The sequence below is a fragment of the Phyllosticta capitalensis genome (genome assembly GCF_038381095.1).
Source record: "Phyllosticta capitalensis strain CBS 128856 chromosome Unknown BKA78scaffold_1, whole genome shotgun sequence".
NCBI classification, from domain to species: domain Eukaryota; kingdom Fungi; phylum Ascomycota; class Dothideomycetes; order Botryosphaeriales; family Phyllostictaceae; genus Phyllosticta; species Phyllosticta capitalensis.
The window spans coordinates 2,582,379-2,608,678 of NW_027117439.1; the positions used below are offsets into that span (position 1 = coordinate 2,582,379).

A 26,300-nucleotide genomic window follows, 5' to 3' on the forward strand; every position below is an offset into this window, starting at 1 on the left:
CGCTCGGGACGGACGCGCGTTGCCTGCTGTGTGCCCGAAATTGACGCTAGTTCCCGGCAAGTACTTTGGGCTTTCGGATGCTCTGCCAAACCGTGCCGTGTCTTTCGTTGCAAGTTGATCCGTAACGAGATTCATAGCAGTTTCTGGTTGCATCCAGGCAACAGCAGAATGGGAATTGCACCAGATGCACTCATCACCTTCAACTCCCGAGTTCGAACACATGCGGAGTGTACTACAGTAGAGTCCAGAAAGACTCAAGCTTAGGTTTAAGCGCGGCGGGCGGCTTGAGCAAATACTCCTACAGTCGAGTCTCACGAGTCAAACGATCAAGCTCTCGGTCGCGAAATCACGCATTGCCGTCAATTTTGACTCCTCCATTCCCACTTCTATTCATTATGTGCGCTATGTAGAGCATTCGATGTGCAGCCTTCCATTTTGGGTGGCCCTAGCACAAAATCAGTTGGTCTAACGATTCAATTCTAGCGACTGCCTCACGCCCTGGTACCTGCCAACCACACCATGCATAGCGCCAACACCACCTTGTCAGGACCCTGTACCTTGGCTTAGCAGCAGTAGTCGATGCGGCATGTGCCCCGGTTGGTGGATAACTATTGCCGGCAGGATGACCAGCAACACGATGCGGGGAACAATAGACTGGGAGTGCACGAACTCAGCACAATGGAAATCGGAAGATTTGCGATGGATTCGGGGACGCGATAGGATTGACTTGGTGAGCCATGAACTGGGAAAACGGAATTGAGGTCAACAAATGTGTCCAACACTTGAAAGAAGTACAGCACTGGAAATCAAATGCCCTTCCTAGTAGCATGTGGCCCAGAAATCTGCGGCACGGCAATACCGCCCGGAGGAAATCTTCGTCAAGACAGCAGCGATAAAACCCAATCTGAATCGCTCGACGGAGCAACCTCAATCATAGCCATAGAGGGGCCACCCACAGATAATGTCGGCGACCAATTGTATATGGTAGTGGATGATGCTTGTTTACCCTCTTGAACCGCGTGGGAATTGGCAAAGCGCAAAGTGTTGAAGTAATGAAAGGTGAGATTGCAACCAGACGCAAGCTGTAGGTGGTGAGAAGAAAGTGCTGGTAAGAAGATGAGTGCTGTGGCCGTTGCGACACACCTGGCCGGAGGACGACTCAGTTTAGTTCCATTTTAAAAGTCGTGCGATTGGGGAGCATTCAAGTTCTTCGGGTAGAAATAGCTGGTAACATCTAAGTCTTTTGATTTCAGTCGCCAGGAGCATTCGACCACTCGAATTTGACCTTAGCTGAAAACGTGACAGGGCAATTGAAGTGATGTCCGCCACTTTTCGCTGCATACATCAAGCCTTCTCGGGCCTGCCTCATCGTGTCGCGTCGCGGGTGACCTGGGCTAGCGCGATAACTAGAAGCGACCGCGTCAGTGTTTGCCCGCACACTTCGGTCTGCTGCCAAAACCTCGTTGTACTTTCTCAAACCATCGGCAAGCCTCTCCGAACGCTCCAGATCATCTGAACTTTCTTTCGCGCAACCATTGGCAGCTTCCAAAATGGACTTGGAGTCAACGCACCCGGATACCATCGTTCGCCAATACTCGAACTCCTTCAACAAGCTTTGGCAACTCTTTCGCAATGATCAGCTCCAAGAATGCGTTAACGGTTGTCAAGAGTTACTAGACGATCCCGGCCTCCCTCCATACCATCGCATCCGCGTTCTCATCCTCAACGGACACTGTATTCAAGGCTGGCGGAACCGCGAAATCCTGCGCCTCAAAGCCCTCAAGCTCTTTCGCTCCTGCAAGTGTGCCAACCCTGGAACCACTGATCAAGCTCTGGTCGAAAAAACGAACCAGGAGCTGCAAGAGTGCCTTGAAGAGCTGCAGCGATTTCAAGACGAGACAGCCAACGATGTCTTTGAAGAGGATGCAGAGGAACAAGCAGAGTGGGAACGCGACCAGGAAGAAGAGGCAGACGCGGCGACATTGGACAAGTCTGAGTCTCGGGACCAACAGCAGGAACAAGCCACCAAGCTTGAGGCGCCGCACAAGTCAATCTGATTCGGCCAGTGGCCTGCGCAGACAGTAGACAAGGAGGCCGAAAAGTTGGAGCATGAAACAGACCTGAATATCGCCAAGGAGTTGAAGGATGCCAATGAGTCAATCATGGGCAACTCAGGCTTCGTTGCTGGAAGAAAGGCAGTTGAAGAAAAGAGGAGTAAAACTATCCTGTATGTTGTCAGCCATACCAAATTGGGCCACTTACTGACAGAGCACAGAGTCCCGAGAGGCAGGCCAAATATGAAGTCCTTGTGGCCCAAGTCAGGAAGCAGAAGCAACAGAAGACGGATAGCGAGCAGCGGACCAGATCGCGAGCGTCCTCATTTGAGACAGCTGCGAAGCGGATCACACCAAAGCGGGCAGACTCACCAATTGCTCCTCCTAAAATCAAGCCACCACGTACGGTCACCATCCAGGAGCCGGGAAAGTCTGGAGGTCTGCACGTTCCCAAGAAGTTGAAGCACAAACCCTCGTTCGCCCAGCCGACTGCTTCCTCTCTCGCAAAGGTAACCGACACCGTCGACCGTTCTGAAGACACAGGCCAGCAGACTCCCAGTGGAAAAAGCTTGCGGATTCCAAGTCGTGTTCACCGAAGGGTAAAGATTTCCGCCAGTCAATCATGCCCGGAAGGCCCATCTCGCCGCGCAAATCTAGCAGGCGTAGCAAGAAGAATGAAGGTATCTCAGCGAATCCACTCTCTTCAATGCAACCATTGAGCTGACAGGTTTACCAGGCAGAGCTACCTCACGGTATCGGGACATCGGTCGCCAACATCACTTGACGGATGAGGACAAACGAGCAGTGATGGAAGACATCCGTTGGATGGGACAAGCGGAAAAGGCTGTCTGGCGGGAAAGTGGCCACAGAAACCGGGCTTGACCGCAAAGGTAGCTAGGACTATATCGTAGGAATACCATCAGAGTCCATTTCCTGGTAGACTTTCGTGTTCGTTGAATCAGTTGAGTGAGACGAGTAGAGCTTGACATGGGACTCAGTACGAGAGGAGATAGCCAAGAGACAAAATCTGCCGAGGCGCGGTCATCTGTAGTGCGCCGCTCGCCCGCATCTATGTGACTTCTGCGCGAGGTTCCGAATCCAAGCACTCCAAGGATTGCAATGCAGTCTCGCCAGACTCCAGTAACACAGCGACGGGTTGGTCCTGGAAGTTAGCACAGAGATTGGAAGTTTCTCGCTTTCAAGCGACGTGGTTTCCACGCTCTGGAAGAGTGATTGGTACATGAGGGAACTCGACCTGAACAACCTGATGAGTTTGGTGAAACCAGGGTTTGTGTTTGGGACTGGGACTGCAAATCCAGGTCCATGATACAGCCAGCTTGTTAGTATCTTCAAATTGGGTTACAATGAAAGATGGAAAGTGAGTGACTTTGACTTTACAGCATTGAAAGCTGCCAAAGAAAACAATTTCCAAGTCTATGATGCCCAACTTAAAAAACCTGCTTGGACTTTGCGTAAGGTAGGTGCCAGAAGCACCCCTCTTGTTCTGACAAGATATCAATAGACTACACACTTTCAAAAAGAACCCACTCTTGACAATGCTGATGGAATCTTGGTCCAACTTCCCTTACGCGTTGAGTGGCGGTGGCACAAAGAGCAGAGAGAGAGAGAGGGGAAAAAAAAAAAAAAAGGGAATAAGATCAAGGGGTCACGAGGAAAACTGATAAATTGAAGGGCGTTTTTGTAGCCGCATTTAAGCTGTTCAGTAACCATCTTACTCGACCTTGACAGGCTTGCTGGTGTCGAGCTCGTGGAAGCGGCGCAGGTCCATCTCCCGGTCCAGAAGGGGGATGACATAGGGGTCAAAAGTCTCTGAAAATAAATGTTAGTATAAAACAGTCCTGATAACATAGGAAAAGAAGTTGCTGACTCCAATACGGATTGCCAAGGTGGAACTGTTGAGACTGTTCAATTGTGTTAGCCAGAGCCCTCAGGATGAGAGAAAAATAAAAAAAAGAAAGAAAAGGGGTCAGGGGTCAAAACAGGGGGAGAAGCTCATTTTCACTCCCCCTAGTCCATTCTTCAGGCCAATCCGAGATCTCCAGGCTTGTAGATCAACTTGATAATGACTGGGACACAGAGAAAGTGCGAGGCTGTATGTTGTGGTGCAAAAGAAAAAAAAAAAAAAACCATCATCGTCGACACCGACACTGACACCACGACGGCGACGGCGATGACAACGGGACTCAAGGAGACAAAAACGATAAACGGCAAGGGGATACGTACGCTCTCTTGCTCATATCTCTCAACAATGCACCAGGCACGCGGGTCCTTGTGGTCCTGCATGACGAACCAGGAGATGGTCTCCCTGTCCTTGGAGTAGACTTGCGAGGCCTCGATGAGCTTGTTGCGGAGCTTCTCCTCGACCTCCTTGCCCTCCTTGGCGTACAGGTGAACGACGATGGTGTAGACCATTTTGGCTGTTGGATGAAAGATGAGGATGAAGCTTTGGGGGCCGGAAGCTGTCGGAATGCTTCAGTTAGTTGGTTCAGTTCAGTCTTTTGGCGATTGAAGCTGGAGAGGAGGTTCCAAGTCCCGTTTGACCATGTGGCATGATCTCTTGCGGCGCAGGACGGATGGTTGGGGGTAGAAACGTTGTGATGTGGTGATGCCAGGGGCTACGTGCGGGCAGTGCGGAAAAGACATTCGACACGCAAACAAAATAGAAACCTACCTGTCCAAGACGATTGAGATGGTATGGAGATGGAGGGGCTTCGAAGGGAGCTCAACTTAAATCCCCTCGTCCCCGCGCAAGCTTAGTTCGACCCACTCGAGGTCTCTCAAGACTCCGGTGTCGACCCGCATTACGTCGTTTGACGGTTGAGGGCCTGGATGCAAAATGTCGTTGCCGCAGCACAACGCAACGTCACTTGAAAACATCGGCCACGAGCGGATTTGCATGCAGCAAGGCGGGTCCATCGCCGCAATGGTCCCGGCGGCCCGACGAAAGCGGAGCTTCCAGGTCATATGGTTGGAGAATCAACAAAAGTATGCGTCTTGCTGGCTCTTGGGTCAAAACGACCATTCCAAATCAACGTTTCATTCTCTCTTCCACTATGCATACTCGCTATATGAATCCACGAGTAGATCCACCATCCACGGCTCCCGAGAGAAACCAAATCTGTTCCGTCATACAAGCTCAGTATAATACAACAACAGGAATGGTACACGTCTGATCCGGAGTCTCAAATGCCATGAATGTATACATCTGCGCTTCGCGATTGAAGCTTCGTCATCCTGCTCGTGCTGCTGATGCTACTGCTACCGTCACAACTGCTGCAAATGAGCCCAGCTTTCCGCACGCTATGCTACAACGTATTTGCAAAGAAAAAACAACACAACGCCTCCGGTATCTGCCAACGATGGATCCGAGATGAAGCAGGAAAAATGGTCCGACAAGGACGGTATCTCAGGTGTGATCATGGGCTATCGTTGCTCGTACACGACCATAAAACGGGAATGTCATCTCTTTCGTACCAGAATCGTGATGCCCTTTTACATCATCGACATGAGAGAGTTTCCAGCGTACGCCATTGGCTTAATGTCAGGATGCGGCACCGCCTCAAAGACGCGGAATTCGAGCTTGAGTTCGGGACCAATGTTGATGAACGCGCCCTTGTTTTCCGTGCTGTCGCAGTACCTGGGTGCCGAGAAGACTGTGGCGCAAAGTTAGCCTTATTGAATGACGAGCTGTAATGTGAGTACTGACCTGTAATACACATTCCATCGTGCTCAACCTCGTAGCCATTCATTCTGACTTCATGACTACGAATGACGGTGTGGAGGCCGTTCCTTTCGCAGAATCGTCTCGTAACGTCAGGGCCAAACTGCAGGCCAACTCCGCGCTTGCTGGGGCCACGTCCAGGCAGAGGTTGCGGGTCGGTCCACAACATCTCCATCATCAAACCACTTTGGCCTGGTTGCCTCTGCTTGTGCCGGTTCAATTTCCTCACATCGTCCAGGGTAATATCGTCGTTGGAGAACAGGCCGCCATGCAGAACAAAGTGCTTCTTGCCAATGAGAGTCGCAAGAGGCAATGCAGAGAAAGACTCGGAGAAAACCTTGAAGACGCGCTCGGTGTATTTGGCCCTGCACTCTCCTTCGAAACCGTACATGCGGTTCATGTCGTCTGTTTCGTGGTTTCCGCGGTTCAGGAAAAATGTCTTGGGGTAGAGCCACTTGTATGCGTAGAGAAGAAGAGCGACTTCTGTTGACCACGAGCCACGGTCAACAAAGTCACCGTTGAAGAGGAAGGCGTGCTTTTCTGAAGGAGCGCCAGCGAGGCGGAAGATTTCGAGAAGATCAAAGAATTGACCTGTCCTCGAGGTTAGTCCTGTACAAGTCCGGCTGATGATTCCATCTTACCGTGAGTGTCACCGCAGACGGTGATCGTCGTGCCCTCGGGCACATCGTACTCAACCATTGTCGGCTCGTTGTACACCAGCTCCTTGACCGCGAGGATGATTTGGTAAACGTATTTTTTGTGAAGCCTCTTCCCGTTCTTGAATCTTTCAATCATGTCGTCGATAAACTCCTTGGTCATCTCATTGCCCAACCGCGCGCCATCATACTTTTCATCGACGGCCATGTTCTCCAAGTCCAGGCCCTCCGCAGCCGACGGCGCATCCTCGACCTCAATGGCCTTGAGGAAAGCATCGCGCTTGACAATCTTCTCGCATTCGGTGTGCTGAAGCTTGGCATTCCGGTCCGAGGGATTCTTCTTGACGACAACTTTCCAGTCACGCAATGCATCGCTATGATGGAGGATGGCCGTGTTGGCGACGGCTCGACGGTAGTAGGCCTTTACATTGTTGGGATCAAGTTCGAGCGCTTTTGTGGCATCCGCGATTGCAAGCCCGTAGGCCTCGAGTTTAATGTTCGCCTATCCAAGTATCGGCGTTAGTGATGGACTGTCGCGTGCGCCATCACCGCGCGCGGGGTTGCCTACCTGGGCTCGGTTGGTGTAGAACGAAGGCTCCTTGTCGTTCAGCTCAATGGCTTTCGTGTAGAACTCGACAGCAGTGGGCCAGTTGTGCTCCTTGAAAGCCTTATTGCCCTGCTCTTTGAGAGCAATTGCGTCCTCGACGTTACCCATGTCGGATTGGTTATCTCGAGTCGGTAGTGGTGACGCACGCGCCTGGAGGCGGATCCGCGAAGAAGCTCGAAGCCGCAAAAAAGAACGACAGAGGTATGCAACCCTCAGATGTGCGCCAGGGTCGAAATGGAAGCGTTGAATTGGGGTGACGGCAGCGAACACGAAATTGGCGTGGTGATTTGGCGGCGAAGAATCACCTCGAAGAAAGCTCGCCGGGTTCCAGAAAAGCGAGTCGCGTTGCTTCGAGCTCGGCGTCGGAGCCGCAGGATTCGCCGCGCAGCCAAGCCCGCCGGCCTGCCATCCGTGCGCAAGCTCCCGCTGCTCCCTCTTCACCTCTTTTCTTCTCTCTTCAACCACCTCACTGCCAACAGTGCGACGATCCGTCCCTGAGCCCAAACGCTGAAAGCGAAATCGTCATCCCGCCACTTCTTGACGTCCCATCGACCGCGCCTTCCGACCAACGAGAGCAAAGACAAACCGCCAACATGACGTCGAAATCCTTCGTCCCGCCGAACCACATGAAGAACTTGCGCGCCTGCATGGTCTGCGCCTACTTGACGACGGGGAGCAACTTTCGGCGACACGGCTGCCCCAACTGCGAGTTTCTCGAGATGCAAGGCTCCGACGAAGCCCACGTCAACGACTGCACCAGCGCCGTCTACGAGGGCGTCATCTTCCTCCAAAACCCGATTGACAGCTGGGTCGCAAAGTGGCAGCGATTGGATGGATACGTGCCGGGCTCCTACGCCGTCAAGGTCTCGGGCATTGTAAGTTTTGCGCCCTCTGCATAGTGGCATAAAGAGGAAGACTTGGATCGTGGATTTGCTGACGCGTTGTTCCGCAATCTAGCTGGGCGAAGAGCAGTTGGCAGCTTGCGAGGGTGCCGGTGTGAGATATATCCCGTAAGTGGTCGGATGAGTGCCGCGTACTCCAGTACCCGGAATGTGCCAACACCAGCTGACAATACCATAGGCGCGACGGCAGTGAACAGGAAGAGTTGGGCGAGGAGTAGCGGTGGTTCTGGCCGCGGCTATCAAACCATTGTTATTGCATTTGAGCGAACGGCGTTGAAACAGCGGACGGGCTGGGCACTGGCGTTGGAAAAATACACATTTCAGCTTGGGCGAATTTTGGGCATCAAATGGAATCACCATCGAAGCTTGCACTGCGAGTAAACCTCGGGCCGCTCATTGCACCTCCAATCGACTTTCAGCACGCCAATGAAATTGACATGCACCGCATCAAAAGATTTGGGAGCTTGGCTGTCCCTTGTCCTACGCAACAAAGAGCATGGCCCAAGGCGGGGAGAAGAAGTCAAGGCTGAGTAGCCAAGACAAGCCAGAAACTCGGAGCGAACCATTGACCCGAAGCAAGCATTAACAAAGCCTTTCACAGGGGTCCTTCCATGCGACCTTCTCGTATTGCAACTCGTCGCGGAAGAAACCCTCCATACCTTCTCGCTTTAAGCTTTGTTCGCCAACTAACTTTAATCAGACCTACCTACTCTAAATATCACGCCTACTTTCCACAAGACAGACTGATTGCAATTGAGCATCCACTCCTGGCTGCGCATCCGTTTGCCCTTTTCCACTCTTCCCGCAGGCAAAGTTTTGACAGAGTCGCCCGAAGAATCCAATGCACGTCTGCAGTCGTCGCACGTACGAGCCGCTAATGCAGGTCCACATCTCGCGCATCACGTCCTCGTCACCTACCAAATTCCCATCCAGCGCCAATACGCATTGCAACATGCCCATTTGCCGCCCATCCAGCACATGAATTCTTCACGATGCGCGCACGCCTTCTAGATTGCTGTCGAACCCCCCCCATCTTCTTCATCTGCCGCACATCCTACATTTACTCACCAAGGCGCCAACTCACGCGCTGCGCAGTCCAGTTGACGAATGGCTCGCAAAGCATCAATCGTCAAGCATCCACGTACCCATCATACGCGACGCTCGCTCAGTCCGCCATTGGCTTGCTGAAGCGTCAATCAATCATAAGACCCAAACACCAATCAAATCATCCAACCAGCCACGCCAAACCCCAACCGGACCCAATCACCCAAGGCGAGGCCGCGCGGCTCGTCTCGACTCGTCTCGACTGGGCTCGGGTGGCTGCATCCGCTCGCGGCTCGCGCGCAGTCAATGCCGCGTTTGGGTTGCGGTGCGGTGGGCTGATGCGCAGTCGTTTGACGTGCCGCTGCCGATGGAGATTGCGTCTGGTTCGGGAGGGCTTGGCAAATGGGGGGGGGGGGGGGGGGGGGGGGGGCGGCGAGTAGTATTTTCAGATGCGTCCGTCGCCTGCGTCGGTACGGGGGCCAAAACCAAAAGAGCTGAGGCTCGGTCGTGTTGGTTTGGATTTGGATTCCGTGGGGTCGGTTGGGTTGGGGTTGACGATGAGAGGTGGGCATGGATGGGACGCGCAGCAGCGAACTTGCTCAAGTGACTGATTTTTTGCCTCGTCCAATGCGTCGTATGGAATGCCATTTGCAGACAAGCTCTCTGGCCACGGCATCTGCCGGGCACCACTTGGAGAGAAATGTGGCTGATGAGGCTGCGTAGAATCGGTGTGCTATCCGCGCAAAACTGTCGACCAAGTGTTGCGCGGCGCGGACAAGGTGCCGGTGGCGATGGCGTATGTATTCGTTCGTCGAGTTGCTCTTCAACCGTGTTCTGGGGGAGAGATAGCAAGATGGTGTGTGTAGGCGGATAGGCGAGTGAATAGCACATGTGTGTCGGATTTTGCGCCCTCGAGATTTGCGTTGTCCACTCGTGTGGAGATGATTGATTCTATCTGCAAGTATCCGTCGTGTCGAATGTACCTCGACTGTAAACTTCTGATATGACACTGACTATACACCCATCTCTCTGTCTCTTTCTTTACACACTACAACAACCTCATGTATACATGGCGACGAGGCTATCAAAGGATTGTACGGGGGAATCGATAAAATCAAAGAAAAGAGAGGTCCAGCTAACTCCACCGGATGCTGCTTGCATGCTCGCTCGCTCTTGCGTGAAAAAAATATGTGGTAGCTCTCATCTCGTCGTGAGGTAGGAGGAGGAAAAGGGGTACACGGAATGCTTTAGGTGTAAATGCAGAGGATGTGCGCTCGTGAGGTATGGGAAAAGGTAGGGAAAACAGGGAATTCAAATGCAACGCCAATCATGCCGCACGGTGATGCATGCGAGGCTTCTCTTTACAAAGCTTAACCAAAGAAACGCTTCAAATCAAAAGACTTGGAAAGAAACTTTTCTCGCTCGACTTTTTACAGCGCAAACAGCAGACCAGCACCAGCCGCTGCCGCAAGGGCTGCCTTGGGCATGGCGGTGATCTGAGGGGCTGCGCCCGTGATATCGACGCCGCCATTGCGCGCGCCACCGGTGCCTGCTGCAAGACTACTGACAGCATTGGCGACTCCCGTCGCGTCGGGCACGGCGGCGGTTCCGGTCGTGATTTCCAGCACGTTCGAGCTGGTCGCGTTGAAGTTGGTCTGGGCCAGGCTGATCTCGTTGTTGTCAATGTCGTACACGACATAGGCAGAGCGCAGGAAAGTGTCGCCCAGGACGCACGACGAGTCGCCGGCTGGCGAAATGCCCAGGATGCAGATGGGTTGGCCGTTGCTGTAGCCGGCAGTAATGACAAGCTCGCCCATGGAAACGCTAATGGTGGGAGACGAAAAGGTAAAATCGATAGTCTCGTCACTGTTGCTTTGGTCGCAGTCGATAAAGGCAACTCCCTCGGAGGAATCGTAGGACGCACCGGTCTTGTCGTAAATGTCCGAGACTACCGAGTCGGGAAGGTACACGAGCGAGCTGCCGCTGTCCAGGAGAACCGAAACAGCGTCATTGCTGCTGTTGGTGCTGAAGAAAGAGCCGTTGTTGCCATTGTAGCCAACACCAGTCAGCGCAATGTTGAATTCTTGATATACGCCATACTCCTTGAGGATGGGCAAGGTCGACAGGGTACCGTGGTACTTGTCAGAGTCCACGCCTCCGAAGAGAATATTTCCCGTGCTCGCATCCAGATCATTCAGCCAGAGACTGTACGCTTTGGACTGGATGATGCCCTTGTTTACGAGCAGTGCGGGGAGGTTGGGATATGAGTCGAGGCCTGCGCGGTTAACGGCCGCCTCGTTGATTTCGTATCCGATTCCCAAGACACCCTGCGACGACGACGAAGTGTAGCCAATGCCGAATTGCATGTCGGTGAGGTTTGAGCCGCCAAAGTAAAAGGTATCCGTGGCATAGTCTCCAGCAGCCCCGGAGCCGTCCACGTAGGAAATGTTGAATTTGCTGTTGACATATTCGTAGGTCGACGAGTCGTTTGCTGTGTAGGTTCCAGCAGATTTGCAAGGGCTGCTGTTTGACTCGCAGTAGGACGAAGCTGCCGAATTCACCCACAGATCACTTGAGCCGGTGTCAATGTGAAGTCGCAGCGATTGGCCTGGGGTTCCGAGAGTAGCGTTGGCGTAGTATAGCGTCTCCTCATTGTCCAAAGTCGCCTGGAGGGTCGTCGACCTCTTTGTTCTTCTGCTCCTGCGCGCCAAGTCGCGCTTCACAACGTCCTTGATATCATCTCTCCGCTGGATATCTGTTTTAAGCACGCGAGGTGCGCCCTATTTCTTTGTTAGATACAGGTAAGCTGGACAACATGTCTGCTGCTGACTGACCTCTCGCTTGACCAATTGCAGGGCTTCGGCTACGGAGAGCAGGCTCGCGGCCAGGGTCAGTGCGGTAGCGGGCCTCATGTCTTGGCGAGTTTGTCGGTGGTATGCAAACAGGTGGTGGAGCAGAGCAGATGGAAAAGAGATCTAGGAACAGGATCTCTGCAGGTGATATAGAAATCTTAGGGATCAAGTAGCAATGCGCGGCAGATGGGCCGAGAGTGAAAGCTCTGACAGAGAGTGGACAAGGGTTTATTATGAGTACCGGGGCGAGTGCGTACGACGTGCGATGATGACGACGACTATTGAGGACGGCGTGGCGGTGGCCGGGCAGCCGCGACTCCACTCACTCAGCTCACGCGCGTGCTGGGCAGACAAAGACGGAGCGATTCGAAAGGATTTTCAGAGGAAAAGGTAGGATGAGTAGAGTGCTGGGGTGGCTATTCTAGGCGGATATAGGACGCCGTTTGAGGTCGCCACATGGACGCGGACCAAGACGGTCGTGGGGGTGATGTATGGGCTTTGGAGACCATGGCTGTAAGGAGTCTGTCTGCAGTGCCGCCAGGGCGTGTCATGGAAGTGACAGTAATGCTGCCCCTAACAGATTACAGACGAAGCCGTAAGCGCTTCGGCCATGGATGGCGTTTGCAATTCAGTCTGCTGGCCATGCAGCCAAGCAGCCTCTTTGCGCAAAGTCGTCGTCGGCGTCCGGGAGGGGCAGCCGACTGGGCGCATGCCGTCGCTCCGTGTCCGTCTCTGCCATGAGCCATCTCTAGAGAGTCCCCCAAAGGCGGTCAGACCGTGGGGCGCCAAGCTGAAACTGGACCGTTGGCATCGTTGTGACGCGTAAGGCTGCCGTGGCGTGGCGCTGTCGGTCTTCCGTGCGCCCGTCGTCGTGAGCACTGAGCCTCGACGACCGTCGGTCTTGCTCGGGCGAAATCAGCCTTCCGGTCATGGTCGAATCCTCTGTCGTCATGGTTGTTGCTGTGGTGTTGCGGCGCTGCGGTAGGGCAGTCGAAAAGAAGGTTAGAGTTGCGGCTTATCCGCTTCCGACCGCCCGCCCAGCTGGCACCCAACGACTCCCCAAACTTGGGGTGTCCCTGCGGCTGTCTTCTAGTGCTCCACGTGACTGCGGCGCGTCTCTCTTCGCGTGCCCAAACGCGTATCTCGACTCGATATCTCCATCACACCTCTCCACCCCACCTGCTCCGCCCACCTCGTCGACATGGTGCAAGCCGAGTCGTCTGCCACAGCCGCGCGCAACGGCGTCAAGGCGCAGTCGGACGGGGGCGCCGTCGCATACGAGCTGCCTTGGTTTGTTGCCCCTTCAACTTGCACACCGCGATTCTGTAAGCTGACTCTGGGCGCCGCGCAGGGTCGAAAAGTACCGCCCCGTTTTCCTAGACGACATTGTTGGCAACACCGAGACGATTGATCGCCTCAAGATCATTGCCAAGGATGGAAACATGCCCCATGTCATCATCTCTGGCACTCCCGGAATCGGCAAGACCACGTCCATTCTGTGTCTCGCACGCCAACTTCTCGGCGACGCATACAAGGAAGCTGTGCTGGAGCTCAATGCCAGTGATGAGCGTGGCATTGATGTTGTACGGAACCGCATCAAGGGCTTTGCCCAGAAGAAGGTCACCCTGCCCGCAGGTAGGCACAAACTTGTCATCCTGGACGAGGCGGATAGGTACGGCAACCTGCATGGCGCATTCTCTTGCTCGTATGCTGATCAGGCCGTAGCATGACGTCTGGTGCTCAACAGGCGCTCCGGAGAACCATGGAAATCTACTCGTCGACGACGCGCTTCGCCTTCGCCTGCAACATGTCAAACAAGATTATCGAGCCTCTCCAGTCTCGTTGCGCAATCCTCCGATATGCGCGTCTGACTGATGGCCAAGTCGTCAAGAGGTTGATGCAGATTTGCGAGGCCGAGAAGGTCAACCACACTGAAGACGGGCTTGCGGCTTTGGTGTTTTCTGCAGAGGGAGACATGCGCCAGGCCATTAATAATCTGCAAAGTACCCACGCAGGCTTCGGCATCGTTAACGGAGATAACGTATTCAAGGTGGTTGACAGCCCGCATCCAGTCAAGGTGCAGGCCATGATTAAGGCCTGCCACGAGACCAAGGTCGATGTTGCGCTAGACTTGCTCAAGGAGCTGTGGGATCTGGGCTACTCGTGCCATGACATCATTAGCACCATGTTCAAAGTGACCAAGACGATACCCACAGTTTCGGAGCATGCGAAACTCGAATTCATCAAGGTAAGGACATCGCCTCCCTGCGAAGCATGCGAGACTAACTGCTTAGGAAATCGGATTCACGCACATGCGCATTCTCGAGGGTGTCCAGACGTACCTGCAGCTTTCGGGCTGCGTTGCGAAGCTGTGCAAAATTAACATGAAGCCGAGTCTCTTTGATATTCCCCAGTGAGGGCTTTCGACCGGTATCCGCGGACGTGGATCATCTTGCGGATTATGCATGGCTGGCGTTTGGAGTCGGACAGCGAGGAATGATTTTTCAAAAGAGGGAACTGGCTGGCCAAAGTCGATACCTGGGGACCACGTACTCAAGAAGTGCGCAATAACTCGTCCTCGAGATATGAGCGACTTGATTTTCAATGCAGATTTTGAATCTGTTGCTTTCCAAACGCGCCAACCCATCGCTCTATGGACGGTCAGATGAGGTGATGCCATCCAACATTGTGTGCGTTCCTGGCTTTAGCCTTTCGGCGCCAGTTGCTTGTCTAGCTTCGTGAGCATATTGACTTGCTCTCATTGGCCACGTCGATCATGGATCTTCTGCTCCCAAAATAGGTGCGCAGCAACAATACAAGACCACAAGCACAGAAATCGGATCTTTTCGAAAAGCTTCAACGATGAGTTTTCCCTTGTTCAGATGAGGAGAGCACGAGACGCTATGCAAACCCCTCCGTGGTTCCCCGCGGACAAAGGAACCAGGCACCTGGAGAAGTAGAGCCCGACATCCCTGCATCGATCAACGCTTCCCCGCAGCCACTGCTTAGGAGTCGCGGAGACTGCACAAAGTCAATTTTTGGCATGAAATATGTACTTTTGCTTAAAGACGGGATAGAATACCAGCCCAAAGGAGAGCAAACTCCATCATGTTTAGCCAATAGCAATTGACTCACGTCAGGCCCTTGGTGGCGTGTTCGTGGTTGCTCTGGGACGAAAAAAGGCGGGGCAGACGGAGATCCCAAAATTGCGTGCTTGCTGCCTTTTCTCTCCCCACGAAACCTTCGACGCGCGCCCGACTTCGGCCTCTTTTCCCTGTCATTCTCATTGTTCCTCCTCTACAATCACCACGCCTCTGCAGTCGCGCTTCTCTGAAATCCGTCTCTCCTCAACCATCTCTACAACTTCAGCACCATGAGCGGCTCCGACCTTCCTCAGCGCTTCGAGACGCTGCAGCTTCACGCGGGGTGAGAGACCAATCGAACGAATGCGAGCACGAATGATAGTTTAACCAAGTGCGCAGCCACACCCCCGACAAGGAGACCAACTCTCGCGCTGTTCCCATCTACGCGACCTCAGTACGTACAATGCGGAGAGAAATGGGCTGGAAAGGACTGGGCTGACTGAAGCAGTCTTATGTCTTCGATGACTCGGCACATGGGTAAAGATTTCCACCACCCAGCATCTATACAAAGCTCTAATGCAGAGAAACAGGGCTAGGCTCTTCGGATTGAAGCAATTCGGCAATATCTACAGTCGTATCATGAATGTAAGCGGAGGAGCTGTCAGAATATCGTGGTTATACCCTGGGCTGACCATTTTGGTAATTTAGCCCACTGTGGACGTCTTTGAGAAGCGCATTGCCGCTCTCGAGGGCGGCGTTGCGGCTGTCGCCACTGCTTCTGGACAAGCTGCGCAATTCATGGCCATTGCGGCTCTCGCGGAAGCCGGAGACAACATCATTTCGACTTCCAACCTCTACGGCGGCACCTACAACCAGTTCAAGGTTGCCTTCCCGCGCCTCGGTATTCAGACCAAGTTCGTTAAGGGCGACAAGCCCGAGGACTTCAAGCCGCTCATCGACGACAAGACCAAGGCCATCTACATTGAGAGCATCGGAAACCCCAAGTACAACGTTCCGGACTTTGAGGCGATTGTGAAGATTGCGCACGATGCCGGTGTGCCCGTCGTTGTAGGTTTTTATGTTCTGAGTCCGAGCATATTCGGCGCTAACTGGGATCATTTAGGTTGACAACACCTTTGGTGCGGGTGGATTTTTCTGCAGGCCCATCGCCCACGGCGCCGACATTGTCGTTCACAGCGCCACCAAGTGGATCGGCGGCCACGGCACGACCATTGGCGGCGTTGTCGTTGACAGTGGAAACTTTGACTGGGGCAAGCACGCGAAGCGCTTCCCGGCCATGGTCGAGCCCTCGGACGGCTACCACGGCCTCAAGTTCTTCGAAACCTTTGGCAAGATCACCTTTGCCATCCGCGCACGCGTGGAGATCCTGCGCGACCTGGGGGCTGCCATGAACCCCTTTGCCGCGCAGCAGCTGATCCTCGGTATCGAGACATTGTCTCTGCGTGCTGAGAGGCACGCGCAAAACGCCATGGCGCTGGCCAAGTGGCTCGAGAAGAACGAGAACGTCGCGTGGGTCTCGTACCCCGGTCTTGAGAGCCACCCCTCGCACGAGCTGGCCAAGAAGTACCTGACCCGCGGCTTTGGCGGTGTTTTGTCGTTCGGCGTGAAGGGCGATGCGGCGGCCGGCAGCCAGGTCGTCGACAACTTCAAGCTCATCTCTAACCTCGCCAACGTCGGTGACTCGAAGACCCTGGCCATCCACCCCTGGACCACGACCCACGAGCAGCTGTCGGACCAGGAGAAGATTGACAGCGGCACCACCGAGGTAAGTCGAGCGTCTGCGCTGTTGTTAGCATGGACATCACTAATCCGCCGTCGCAGGACCTGATCCGCATCTCGGTCGGCACCGAGCACATTGACGACATCATCGCCGACTTTGAGCAGTCGTTCGCCGCCTCGGCGACCAAGCCCAGCGCTGCTGGCTCGGCCGCCAACGCCACGGCGACGGGCAACACCGAGGTCGACGGAAAGCTGAGCGGCTCCACCTAAAGGCCAACCCCAAATCAGCCTCGACGATTCTGATGATCTTTTCGAAATTTTGACGACACGAAAAAGTTATGTTTTTCCCTTTATGACACCTGGGCGGCCATGCTTGTGTGGGTAGGTCGGCGGGCAGGAACTTCAACGTTTATCCAAGGGGCCAAAGGGAACGAATGGGAATGAAGCAAAGGAGCTCGGGTGTTGTTGGTTTGGCCGGTCGGTCGGCTTTTGTCTGTTCTGTCTGTAAGCGTCGTCGTCCAGCATTTCGTCCGTCCTGTATTCAACTAGGGAGCGGCGAGTAATGAATGGAGCCATCGATGCCATTGAAACATACTAGACGACCGAGTAACATTGTGACCCCCTAAAACAGGGTATGTTGATCTTGCTTGTGGTTCCTAGGGCTGCCTGCTTGTCTCCCGTCGTCTCTCTTCCGGGACTGTGCTTCAAAGTATGTACCAAGTAGCACTCGGCCCAACCCCCCTCCTCTCCAGCTACTGCTACTCGGTAACGAAGACCAGAAAACCCCAAGAAACAACACCCAAGACACGGAGGATCCACAAGCGCTGAGAGCAAACCAAGCCCCAAGAAGCTCGACCGTGAGTGCTGTGCAGTCTGTGAAGCAAAAACAAGGAGCCGAGGCAGAATGACCAGCAGGGCGGCAGACAAGAGGCGGGAGAGGAGGGCATATGAAAGCGAAGCTGATTTTGCGGATACTTTGCGCACCCACCCACCCGCCTTCTCAGGGTCCCAACTAGAACAAGTAAACTTTGGTGGAGAAGCGGGGACGGCGGCGGCGGGTTGGTGGACAGGACGTGAAAAGGAGGAGGAGGAGAAGTAGGAGGGGCGTTTATCACGCTATTTCTTTTTTCTCGCCCGACGGGTCTCTTGACGTTTGGGGATGGATGGTGTACAGTAATGGTATGAGAGGAGAAGGGCGGGGGGAGTGGAAGGGAAAGACACCTGCAATGCTTTCGCTGCGAAAGAACTGAGTTCTTGAAAAAAGACGACGATGCTCATTCGTCGTCCGATGATGGACTTGAAAGAAGCAGACAGACTACGAAATAATGCGCGCGTACCTACATTCTCCCTTCTATCCACCACTTCCCTACTCATTGCCGCTTACCAGGAACTCACCTTGTCCTTCTTCTACCACCGCCTTTGTTCAGGTGATTCGAAGTATTTGCATGTAGCATGGCAGAGAAAAGAGTCTAGTCCAAAATACCTAGGCAAGAGCCGACTATCAAGCCAAGCACAGCCCGGTAGAGATAACCAGCGTAGCCCTATCAAACGCGCACGCGCCTACCGTACCCAAGTACCTAGGGATGCGCGCGTGCCCAAGTACGAGGACGCCAAAGCATGCGAAACGGCGCCTCAGATAGACAGACTGGCGAGCAGCGAGTGCAGCGCAGATGTACCTAACTGCCCGGTCCGCAGGACGCAGGACGCAGCGTGCAGCATGCAGCCAGCGATAGCAGCAGTACCTTGGCCCAGGCTCTCGTCGTCCCGGCTCCCCGGCACCTCGTCTCTCCAGCAGCCGGACGGAGCAAACCAGCCGCAACCGAGTTGGGTGAGAAGCAGCGCGACTACCGCTTCTGGAAAGAGGTACAACGTGGAGACTTTTCGGTTTCGCCGACGATGGATTATTGATGAGATGGATGGGTCCATCGAAGGATGAGTGGATTTTGGAGAGGTGGCTTTGTACCTCGCGAGTTGGCTCTCAGCTGGACGGTCCTTTTTTGCTCGGCTGACCTGCCCCTCCTGTCGACTCTCCCTTCGCCCACGGCTATTTCGTGCGCTGAATATCCAGAACAGCCGCCGCGAAGAGGAGAAGAAGATGGAAGAGAGAGAGGGACTGAGAAATTGCTGTTGAAAAGGCGAATGGATCACGCAAGCGCCACCCTGCTGTTGCTCTGCTCGCATATCTGCAGCTGGATATTGCCCCGCCGCCGGAGTGGCCGTCCTGCTTGGTGGCTCCCCCGCATTTTCCCTGGTGAGAGGTGAAGCGAGAGATGGGGGATGGGCAGACAGGCACATGGCGCGCGCAGTGAGACGGAGCAGACCAGAGTCCCGGGGCCGTCAGCCCAGCCCAGCACAGCGCGCCAACCTGACAGTCGGCGCGGGGAAAAGAACGGCCAGGCAGCCTGAGCTGGGGCGGAGCCAAAAAGTCGAACGGTGCTCCCTCGCTCTCGTTGATCTGCCCGCTCTCGTGATGGAATAGAAGCCGCCGCGCAACATGTGAAGGGCGGCCATCACGTGGAGTTGATGTCTGGATTCTGTTTCTTCAGCGAGCAGAGCAGAGCAGCAGAACCGCTGCCACTTGTTGGTGTGGCTTGCATGCGACTCGAGCGTGGCTGTGGATGAGATTCCCTGCTGCAGAGGGGATGTCGCGCGTCACATGCGACTCGATGCGAGATGCAACGGACCGGGGACGGATGTGCAATGTCGCGGGATAGGGTAGAAAACGAACGAAGAAAAAAGGAAAAAGGTTATGCGCGCAGCGAACCAAGCCCTGTAAGAGATCGCTGCGCATGTCAGTCGCCAACTTTGCCTCCGCCGCCGCAACGCGCCGCACCGCCGACTGACTCCAACCACGACTCCAATTCAGCATCATGACCGGAGCCGCAGCGTGGCACACGAACAGGCGGCCAGCATGGCTCTTCCACGGTTACGGCCGACATGTGCAAAGGCCAACGCCGAAGCCATGCAACGCCTGGGATCAGCCCGCGAAGCTCCCCTAGTACCGAGGCACGGCGATTGACCGCCCGACCGCACACGTCCAAGCAACCCAGACACAGACACCACCAACAACCCACGTTGCACCCTCTTTTCCCAATTCCTCCCTCCTTGTGATTGTCCCCAAGACCAAGTGCGCCGCCCCAATCCCAACGCGCGCCCTCTCGTCCCTCCCTCACTCTTATACCCGCCCTCACTCGGTGCTCTCACCATCCCGGCCCTGACATCATTCCCTCTGGATTCATTTCTTGGCTTCCGCAACTGCCTGTGCTCCGCCAGCACGTTGGCTTCTCCGCTGCGCTGCCTCCGTCCTCCTCCTGATTCCTCTTCCTCTTATCAAGTCTTCCAGGCATTCGTTTGTCTTGTAGATACTTGCTCTGCCCTCGCTGTCCATAAATCCTCCTAATCATGGCTCCAACAAATCTTGCTGCCGTCGACTACGCCCTCTCGCTGCAGGGACTGCCGCCTCCAGGCCAGCCTCACAGCGCTCCGGTCCCTGGAACCGAAAGAGAGGGTCGCACTCACGCCTACCGCCATTGGCGCTTCGTCGACGGCTGTCTCGAGTCTCTGGATCCTGCCGTACGTGGCGCATTCGCTCCGCTGCTTTTTCTTTGGCTCACCATCCTCCCAGATTACCACCATCCACGAGGCTTTTGAGCAATCTGGTACGTCTTCGACTGCTGCCTGCCTTGTCCTCGGTCCGCCCTAACAATTCGTGTCCAGCCAAGCATAATGCCAACAGTCGCTGCCTGGGACACCGCCCATACGACCCCGCGACCAAGACCTGGGGCCCGTACGTCTGGCAAGACTACAAGACTGTCCACCAGCGCAGGACGAATTGCGGCGCCGGTCTTGCCGAAATACACAGAAAGGTTGGCGTTCCAGATGGAGCCAAGTATGGCATTGGTCTTTGGTGCCAGAACAGGCCCGAGTGGCAGATTGTCGGTATGTTGAGGTCGCAAACATCCAAAATGGTTCGAGACCTGACGTCGAAATAGACCTGGCAGCCATGTCCCAAGCTTGCTACACCGTCTCCATTTACGACACCCTCGGCCCCGACACGACCGAGTACATCATCAACCACGCCGAGCTGACTTGCGTTGCGACCTCCCTGAACCACATTCCCACGCTCTTGAAGTTGAAGCCGCGGTTACCGTCGTTGAAGATCATCGTGTCCATGGACCCCTTGGATGGCGGTGAGCTGCCCGGAACTTCGAAGAGGGATATTTTGAATGCCATCGCCAGCGACCTTGGCGTGCAAATATACTACCTGGGAGAGGTCGAGGCCCTTGGAGAAAAGCACCCGAGACCTTACAATGCTCCTCGTCCTGATGACATCATTACCATCAACTACACCTCTGGGACGACCGGAAACCCCAAGGGCGTGGTTTTGACGCACAGAAACGCTCTTGGTGCGACTAGCTCTTCGATGACCATTACCAACCAGTCGAACAGCGACGTCATGTGCTCCTTCCTCCCTCTTGCGCACATCTACCAGAGAGTCGGTGAGCACACGGCACTTTGGGGTGGCGGTGCCATTGGATATTTCCACGGCAACATTACCGAGCTTGTTGATGACTTGAAGCTGCTGCGTCCTACTGCTTTTAGCGGTGTCCCCAGATTATACAACAGGTTTGGAAGTGCCATCAAAGCTGGAACAATCGAGCAGGGCGGCGTCAAGGGTGCGTTGTCGAGACAAGCAGTTTCCGCCAAATCGGCGGCGATGAAGGGGCCCAACCCGACGAACAAGCATTTTTTCTGGGATCGCATCTGGGCCAAGAAGGCTGCTGCGGCCGTTGGTCTCGATCGGGCCCATACTCTGGTAACTGGCTCGGCTCCACTTGATCCATCTCTTCACCAGTTCCTCCGCATCGTCTTTTCGAACCAGTTCCTCCAGGGCTACGGCCTCACCGAGTCGTACGCGGCATCGACGGCGCAGCTCATTGGCGACATGTCGTCGGGCAACTGCGGTGCTTCGTGTCCTTCGAGCGAATTCTGCCTGGAGAGCGTGCCGGACATGGACTACTATGCCACCGACAAGCCTTTCCCTCGCGGTGAGGTTTTGCTTCGAGGTCCTACCATCTTCCGTGAATACTTCCGCAACCCGGAAGAGACGGCAAAGGCGGTAGATGCGGATGGCTGGTTCCACACTGGCGACATTGGCCAGATTGATGAGATGGGCCGCCTGAAGATCATTGACCGCAAGAAGAACGTCCTCAAGCTCAGCCAAGGCGAGTACGTCTCGCCGGAGCGCATCGAAAACGTCTACCTGGCCAACTGTGGATGGCTTGCAATGGCGTACGTGCACGGTGACAGCGAACAGTCGAGTCTGGTTGCGATCTTTGGTGTTCAGCCCGAGCAATTCGCGCCTTACGCGAGCAAGATTCTAGGCCAGCGTATCAGCGAAACGGATCGACAAGCGATTGAGGAAGCTGCAAAGAGCCCCAAGGTCAGGAAAGCGGCTCTCAAGGACCTGGAGCGCGTGGGAAGGAAGAACAAATTCAACAGCTATGAGCGAGTTCGGGCAGTGCGGTTGCTCCTCGACCCTTTCTCCATCGAAAACGAATGTTTCACACCGACGTAAGTACCTGTTATCCCTTTCGAGATGTTTTCTGGATTGCCCCGCCTCGTATTCCACCGATGATCTTTTGTGTGGTGGCAACGAGGATATAAATCGATTTGTTCTGGAGTGATTACTAACTGTGACCGTTAGGCTTAAACTCAAGCGCCCTCAGACGGCTAAAAAGTACCGGAACCTTATTGACGAGATGTACGAAGAGGTGACCAGCGAAGACAACAACAAGCCAAAGGCGAAGTTGTAGATGGGGGTTGATTCGGAAGAAGTAGTTTTTTGGGTGCATAAGAGCAGCATGGTGCCAGCGGATCTGACTGTTGTTCCGAGAAGGGATCATGCCGATTCTTATTTCTGGGTAGAACAAGTGATTACTGAACGAAACAGGCGGAAGAGCGGCTCGGCAACGGAGTAGAATCCGCGTTGGCAGCTTCTTTTTGGGGGGGTAGGATTTGGATAGACAACCCAGGAGCGTTTGTACGCCCGCTCGCTTCGATGTACAGTAAAGTCATGATGTTTGTCGACTAGGAACGAAAGGAACAAATGACAACCCACAAGACGATACGAGGGCTTACACAGGAAGGTGTTGCTGTCGCAGTTGATCCATTGCACCTTGTGGGTTTAATGGAAGCGGTCGATTTGGAGAGCGTCGAATGATAGGCGCCGAGAAAGTCGTCGTACAAGATGACGCAGAAAGAGGGTACAGTGCGAACAGGCTTGTGACGGACGAATAACAAATCAGGAGAAGGATGGGTTCTAATTGCGCGTTGAAAATATATAGGTTACTAGCGCAAGCTGTCATGGCGCGCGGGACTCAGCCAAATTTGGAAGAGGGACAGCGCGGGCGTTTTGGCAGACGAGGGAGCCGTTTTTTCAATGATGGATGGGCGTAGCTCTCTGGAGCTGTTGCTGGAGCCGTCGTAGGGCTGAAGGAAGCCAAGTCCTCGCATCCCCACTACTTCAAACAACTCAACGTCAGCTTGCCCTTGTTCTTCGATAACACCTCTGACCTCTTTGGCCGACGCCTCCCTAAATCCTCAATCTTCAGCAGCTCTCCTCGAACCATTCTCTGCAAGCTCCTACGCCTTGTGTCTTTCGCTCGCTTTAACCTACCGTAAACCATCCCCCGCGGGGCGCCGTGCGCGGCTCGTCCGCACCGCGACGCAACACATAACTCAACTTCTTCTGCCTCGCGCCTCTTTTCCACCGCCACCCTTCCTCACGCATTATGGCGTTCCCGAAGCTCACGCCGCTACAATCGCGGCTCGCCGCCTCCCTGACAGCTCTCATCCTCCTGATCATCATATACATGTCCATGTATCCCCGCAACTTCGCCCAAGCCGCCGAACTAGACTCACACCTGGACCACAACCACCACCGGATACACGAGCCGCGCGATATCTCAGATGACGACCTGCTACGGGAGTCAGAGGTGCTGGAGGAGCTGGTTGGATCTGCCTGGGACAAGACAAAAGACGAGGACAAGTACCTTTCATATGAACCCGAGTTCGCACTTGGGTTGGCGAAGGAGCTGATAGGGCGCGCGGATACGACGAGCACCACCGCCGATACGACGCTCGAGGGAAATACTCCGGCGACAACGACAGTCACCGCGGGAAAAACGCAGACGTTCAAGTTTGCCAACGAGAGCGTGTGGGGCAATTACTCGCAGTACATGCCGACTTTGCCGACAATTGCATCCAGGGAAATAAAGGAAGAGGTGTTGGAGGGCGAATTGAGGAAACGAGATCCGAGTCCAGTCGCCAAGGACGCGGAAGAAAGAGCCGAGTGGGATGAGGAGGAGCTGATGCAGCCGACCAGGAGACAGACGAGCAATAGTCGCATTGTTTTCGTTTCGATGAATGTCTGCAATGGGCCGGATGTGAACGGGACGACGACTGCGGCCGCGCCTCAGCTCACTATGTACGTCTCGACTTCCAAGAGCAACACATCGCCAGGCCCAGACTCGGACGGAGAACAGGCTGTTCAGCCTTGCTCTGGCGGCTTTGCGAGCATCACGGTGAATGCGACAAGCGACATCTACATCAGCGTACACGCGCCCCAGCTCCCGGATGGCTACTCTGGCAACTGGGACTACGAGGTTGCCGCTTCGATCGACGCTCCATATCATGCCTACAATGACCGCGAACCCACGGATGCGTTTACCTTTTTTGTCGACAGCGACACGACCTCGGCATTGTTGGTTACAGATAATTTGACGACAACCGAAGTTGGTTCAGATGATTACCTGGCTTGGATGAAGGCTGTTGACCCCTTTCACATTTACACCTTTAGAAGCAACAACACCAACATTGCGGGACTCGAAAAATCATTCTGCGCGTTGAAGAATGCCGAGGCACTGGCGCCGACAGCTTTGGTCACCGGCATGATCACCACCGGACTGGGAAACAAGCCTAAGCAGCAGTTCTTCGTCGAGGGTCTAAATGGGTCGACTGCATACGAGTCTTTCCCGGTCATGCAGGGCAACAGCACCGCCTCTGGAGCCGGAGTTGTTGGTGGTGGTGGCCAAGTTTGGCCCATGGTCAATTATACCACCAAGTCAGGTACGTGGACAAGCTCGTGTGGCTAAGGCAAGATCTGACAAGACTGCAGACGACAACTGCCAAATCATTTACAACCTCACCTTTTGCGATCAAGTCTCGTATGCGGTCCCCAGTAACCCGCAGCGCTACCCGAACGTTTCGGCCCTTCGAGATCTCTACGACAACTACGCCGTCGAAATGTGGCAAAACTTCAATTATACGCTGCAGCAAACAGCGTGCAACACGACAACAACGGCTCAGTATTCGCTCGCCAAAAACTGCACCGACTGTAGCAAGGCATACAAGAACTGGCTCTGCGCCGTCTCTATCCCGCGATGCGAAGACTTTTCCGCAGCTGACAAATGGCTGCAGCCGCGCAACGTGGCGTCCCCCTTCATCAACGGCACCACCATTGCACAGACGCCCTTTGCCGACAATGTCAAGGAATACAACTCGACACTGCGCAACCGCCTCTACGCCAACTCAAGCCGCAACTCGCTCATCGACACCCTCGTTCAGCCCGGTCCATACAAGGAGCTCTTGCCCTGCGACGATCTTTGCTACTCGCTTGTCCAGAGCTGTCCCGCAACTATGAGCTTTGCCTGTCCGCTCAGGGGCAAGGGGTTGGAGCAAAGCTACGGCACAAGAGACGGCAACAACCTTGGTCATTTGACGTGCAGTTACCTTGGAGCCATCTTTTACGTCAATGCTGCAGGTTCGTTGTGGGGAGGCGCTGTCGTGGTCAGGAGTGTCGTTTTTGCTGCACTGGTAACGGGGTGGATGGTGTGGGTGTGAGAGGTGAGAGTCGTTCTCGCATTTTCAACGATTTTGGATCTTTCCCGAAGGAGGTGGGGGCGTGCTTGGAATGGACAAAAGAAGGGAAGATTTGGCACATGCCAAGAACCACTGTCCACGCCTTCTGAAGCCGACATATCCCTCCGCAAGAAGCCCTTCCTCTGTGTACGCCGCCGGTATCATCGGGATGACCGCGCAGCACGGCATGCCAAGCTACCTAGACCATTCTCGATCATCCGATCAGCCTCTCCTCCCTCCTATCGCCGCTCCTCATAACAGAGTCGCCGACCAACAAAACCATCTCGACCGCCCACCTTGGCCTTTCTCGCCTCATTCTTCTCTCTCCTACCATCAAAGGATCGAGATCGACTTGGAGACGCGTGCTGCGCACAGCAAATTCGTCGCAATCAGAATTAAACTGAACTGGCGTCGGCGGTTTCGCCTGGTGGCTGGATCGTCTGCTCGCCCGTTTGTCCACTGTTGGCTCTGGTTCTGTTTTGATCTTTGGCCACCAAGATCGCAGCGTTGGTAATCTTACGGGCGTTCCATTGGCTTTTCTAGGCGCATCACTGGTTCCGTTGGTTCAGAGGTCATTGTCGTTCGCGTCGCATTGTCAAGGAGCAGTAATTAGACCTGGACGCACACATGCTTGGGTTTTCTTTTCCTTCTGGTCTTGACTTGGCGCAAAGAGGTAAAGGGAAAGACGAAGGAATTGG

At 54.6% G+C, this 26,300-nt stretch overlaps 12 protein-coding genes across 12 annotated transcripts; 8 read left to right on the top strand and 4 right to left on the bottom strand.

Moving 5' to 3' along the window:
* Positions 1-1,550: 1,550 nt before the first annotated feature.
* On the top strand, positions 1,551-2,057 carry BKA78DRAFT_291536 (uncharacterized protein; the record flags this gene model as incomplete). Its single annotated transcript, XM_066885918.1, has 1 exon — positions 1,551-2,057. The coding sequence occupies one exon, from the start codon at positions 1,551-1,553 to the stop codon at positions 2,055-2,057; it is 507 nt and encodes a 168-aa protein (XP_066749593.1).
* Positions 2,058-2,162: 105 nt separating this feature from the next.
* On the top strand, positions 2,163-2,838 carry BKA78DRAFT_348910 (uncharacterized protein; the record flags this gene model as incomplete). Its single annotated transcript, XM_066890712.1, has 3 exons — positions 2,163-2,227; positions 2,278-2,653; positions 2,791-2,838. The coding sequence occupies 3 exons, from the start codon at positions 2,163-2,165 to the stop codon at positions 2,836-2,838; spliced, it is 489 nt and encodes a 162-aa protein (XP_066749594.1).
* A 948-nt stretch (positions 2,839-3,786) lies between these two features.
* On the bottom strand, positions 3,787-4,487 carry BKA78DRAFT_348911 (uncharacterized protein; the record flags this gene model as incomplete). The annotated part of the gene is made up of 3 exons (XM_066890713.1): positions 3,787-3,884; positions 3,943-3,976; positions 4,299-4,487. 3 exons carry the CDS (start codon positions 4,485-4,487, stop codon positions 3,787-3,789), a joined length of 321 nt encoding a protein of 106 aa, XP_066749595.1.
* Positions 4,488-5,567: 1,080 nt separating this feature from the next.
* On the bottom strand, positions 5,568-7,167 carry BKA78DRAFT_329385 (serine/threonine-protein phosphatase PP2A catalytic subunit; the record flags this gene model as incomplete). The annotated part of the gene is made up of 4 exons (XM_066889664.1): positions 5,568-5,728; positions 5,782-6,387; positions 6,438-6,954; positions 7,021-7,167. 4 exons carry the CDS (start codon positions 7,165-7,167, stop codon positions 5,568-5,570), a joined length of 1,431 nt encoding a protein of 476 aa, XP_066749596.1.
* Positions 7,168-7,652: 485 nt separating this feature from the next.
* Positions 7,653-8,179, top strand: BKA78DRAFT_291539 (Spt4/RpoE2 zinc finger-domain-containing protein; the record flags this gene model as incomplete). Its single annotated transcript, XM_066885919.1, has 3 exons — positions 7,653-7,934; positions 8,017-8,069; positions 8,140-8,179. 3 exons carry the CDS (start codon positions 7,653-7,655, stop codon positions 8,177-8,179), a joined length of 375 nt encoding a protein of 124 aa, XP_066749597.1.
* Positions 8,180-9,435: 1,256 nt separating this feature from the next.
* Positions 9,436-9,911, bottom strand: BKA78DRAFT_303039 (uncharacterized protein). Its single transcript, XM_066887507.1, has one exon. It carries the CDS (start codon positions 9,679-9,681, stop codon positions 9,451-9,453), a length of 231 nt encoding a protein of 76 aa, XP_066749598.1. The 5' UTR covers positions 9,682-9,911; the 3' UTR covers positions 9,436-9,450.
* Positions 9,912-10,435: 524 nt separating this feature from the next.
* Positions 10,436-11,683, bottom strand: BKA78DRAFT_243833 (aspartic peptidase domain-containing protein; the record flags this gene model as incomplete). Its single annotated transcript, XM_066883979.1, has 1 exon — positions 10,436-11,683. A coding segment is annotated over one exon (1,248 nt), but the record flags the coding sequence as incomplete, so codon positions are not given.
* A 1,375-nt stretch (positions 11,684-13,058) lies between these two features.
* BKA78DRAFT_244722 (P-loop containing nucleoside triphosphate hydrolase protein) lies at positions 13,059-14,274 on the top strand (the record flags this gene model as incomplete). Its single annotated transcript, XM_066884057.1, has 4 exons — positions 13,059-13,147; positions 13,209-13,529; positions 13,583-14,105; positions 14,152-14,274. The coding sequence occupies 4 exons, from the start codon at positions 13,059-13,061 to the stop codon at positions 14,272-14,274; spliced, it is 1,056 nt and encodes a 351-aa protein (XP_066749600.1).
* Positions 14,275-15,070: 796 nt separating this feature from the next.
* BKA78DRAFT_15759 (uncharacterized protein) lies at positions 15,071-17,194 on the top strand. Its single transcript, XM_066883046.1, has 7 exons — positions 15,071-15,283; positions 15,340-15,394; positions 15,449-15,477; positions 15,531-15,585; positions 15,649-16,008; positions 16,064-16,726; positions 16,783-17,194. The coding sequence occupies exons 1-7, from the start codon at positions 15,231-15,233 to the stop codon at positions 16,948-16,950; spliced, it is 1,383 nt and encodes a 460-aa protein (XP_066749601.1). The 5' UTR covers positions 15,071-15,230; the 3' UTR covers positions 16,951-17,194.
* Positions 17,195-17,950: 756 nt separating this feature from the next.
* Positions 17,951-18,616, top strand: BKA78DRAFT_291543 (uncharacterized protein; the record flags this gene model as incomplete). The annotated part of the gene is made up of 1 exon (XM_066885920.1): positions 17,951-18,616. One exon carries the CDS (start codon positions 17,951-17,953, stop codon positions 18,614-18,616), a length of 666 nt encoding a protein of 221 aa, XP_066749602.1.
* A 1,369-nt stretch (positions 18,617-19,985) lies between these two features.
* On the top strand, positions 19,986-22,377 carry BKA78DRAFT_15716 (long-chain-fatty-acid-CoA ligase/ protein binding protein). Its single transcript, XM_066883037.1, has 4 exons — positions 19,986-20,253; positions 20,306-20,339; positions 20,398-20,619; positions 20,673-22,377. Exons 1-4 carry the CDS (start codon positions 20,083-20,085, stop codon positions 22,256-22,258), a joined length of 2,013 nt encoding a protein of 670 aa, XP_066749603.1. The 5' UTR covers positions 19,986-20,082; the 3' UTR covers positions 22,259-22,377.
* Positions 22,378-23,474: 1,097 nt separating this feature from the next.
* On the top strand, positions 23,475-25,584 carry BKA78DRAFT_348918 (stretch-activated Ca2+-permeable channel component-domain-containing protein; the record flags this gene model as incomplete). Its single annotated transcript, XM_066890714.1, has 2 exons — positions 23,475-24,810; positions 24,860-25,584. The coding sequence occupies 2 exons, from the start codon at positions 23,475-23,477 to the stop codon at positions 25,582-25,584; spliced, it is 2,061 nt and encodes a 686-aa protein (XP_066749604.1).
* Positions 25,585-26,300: the final 716 nt, after the last annotated feature.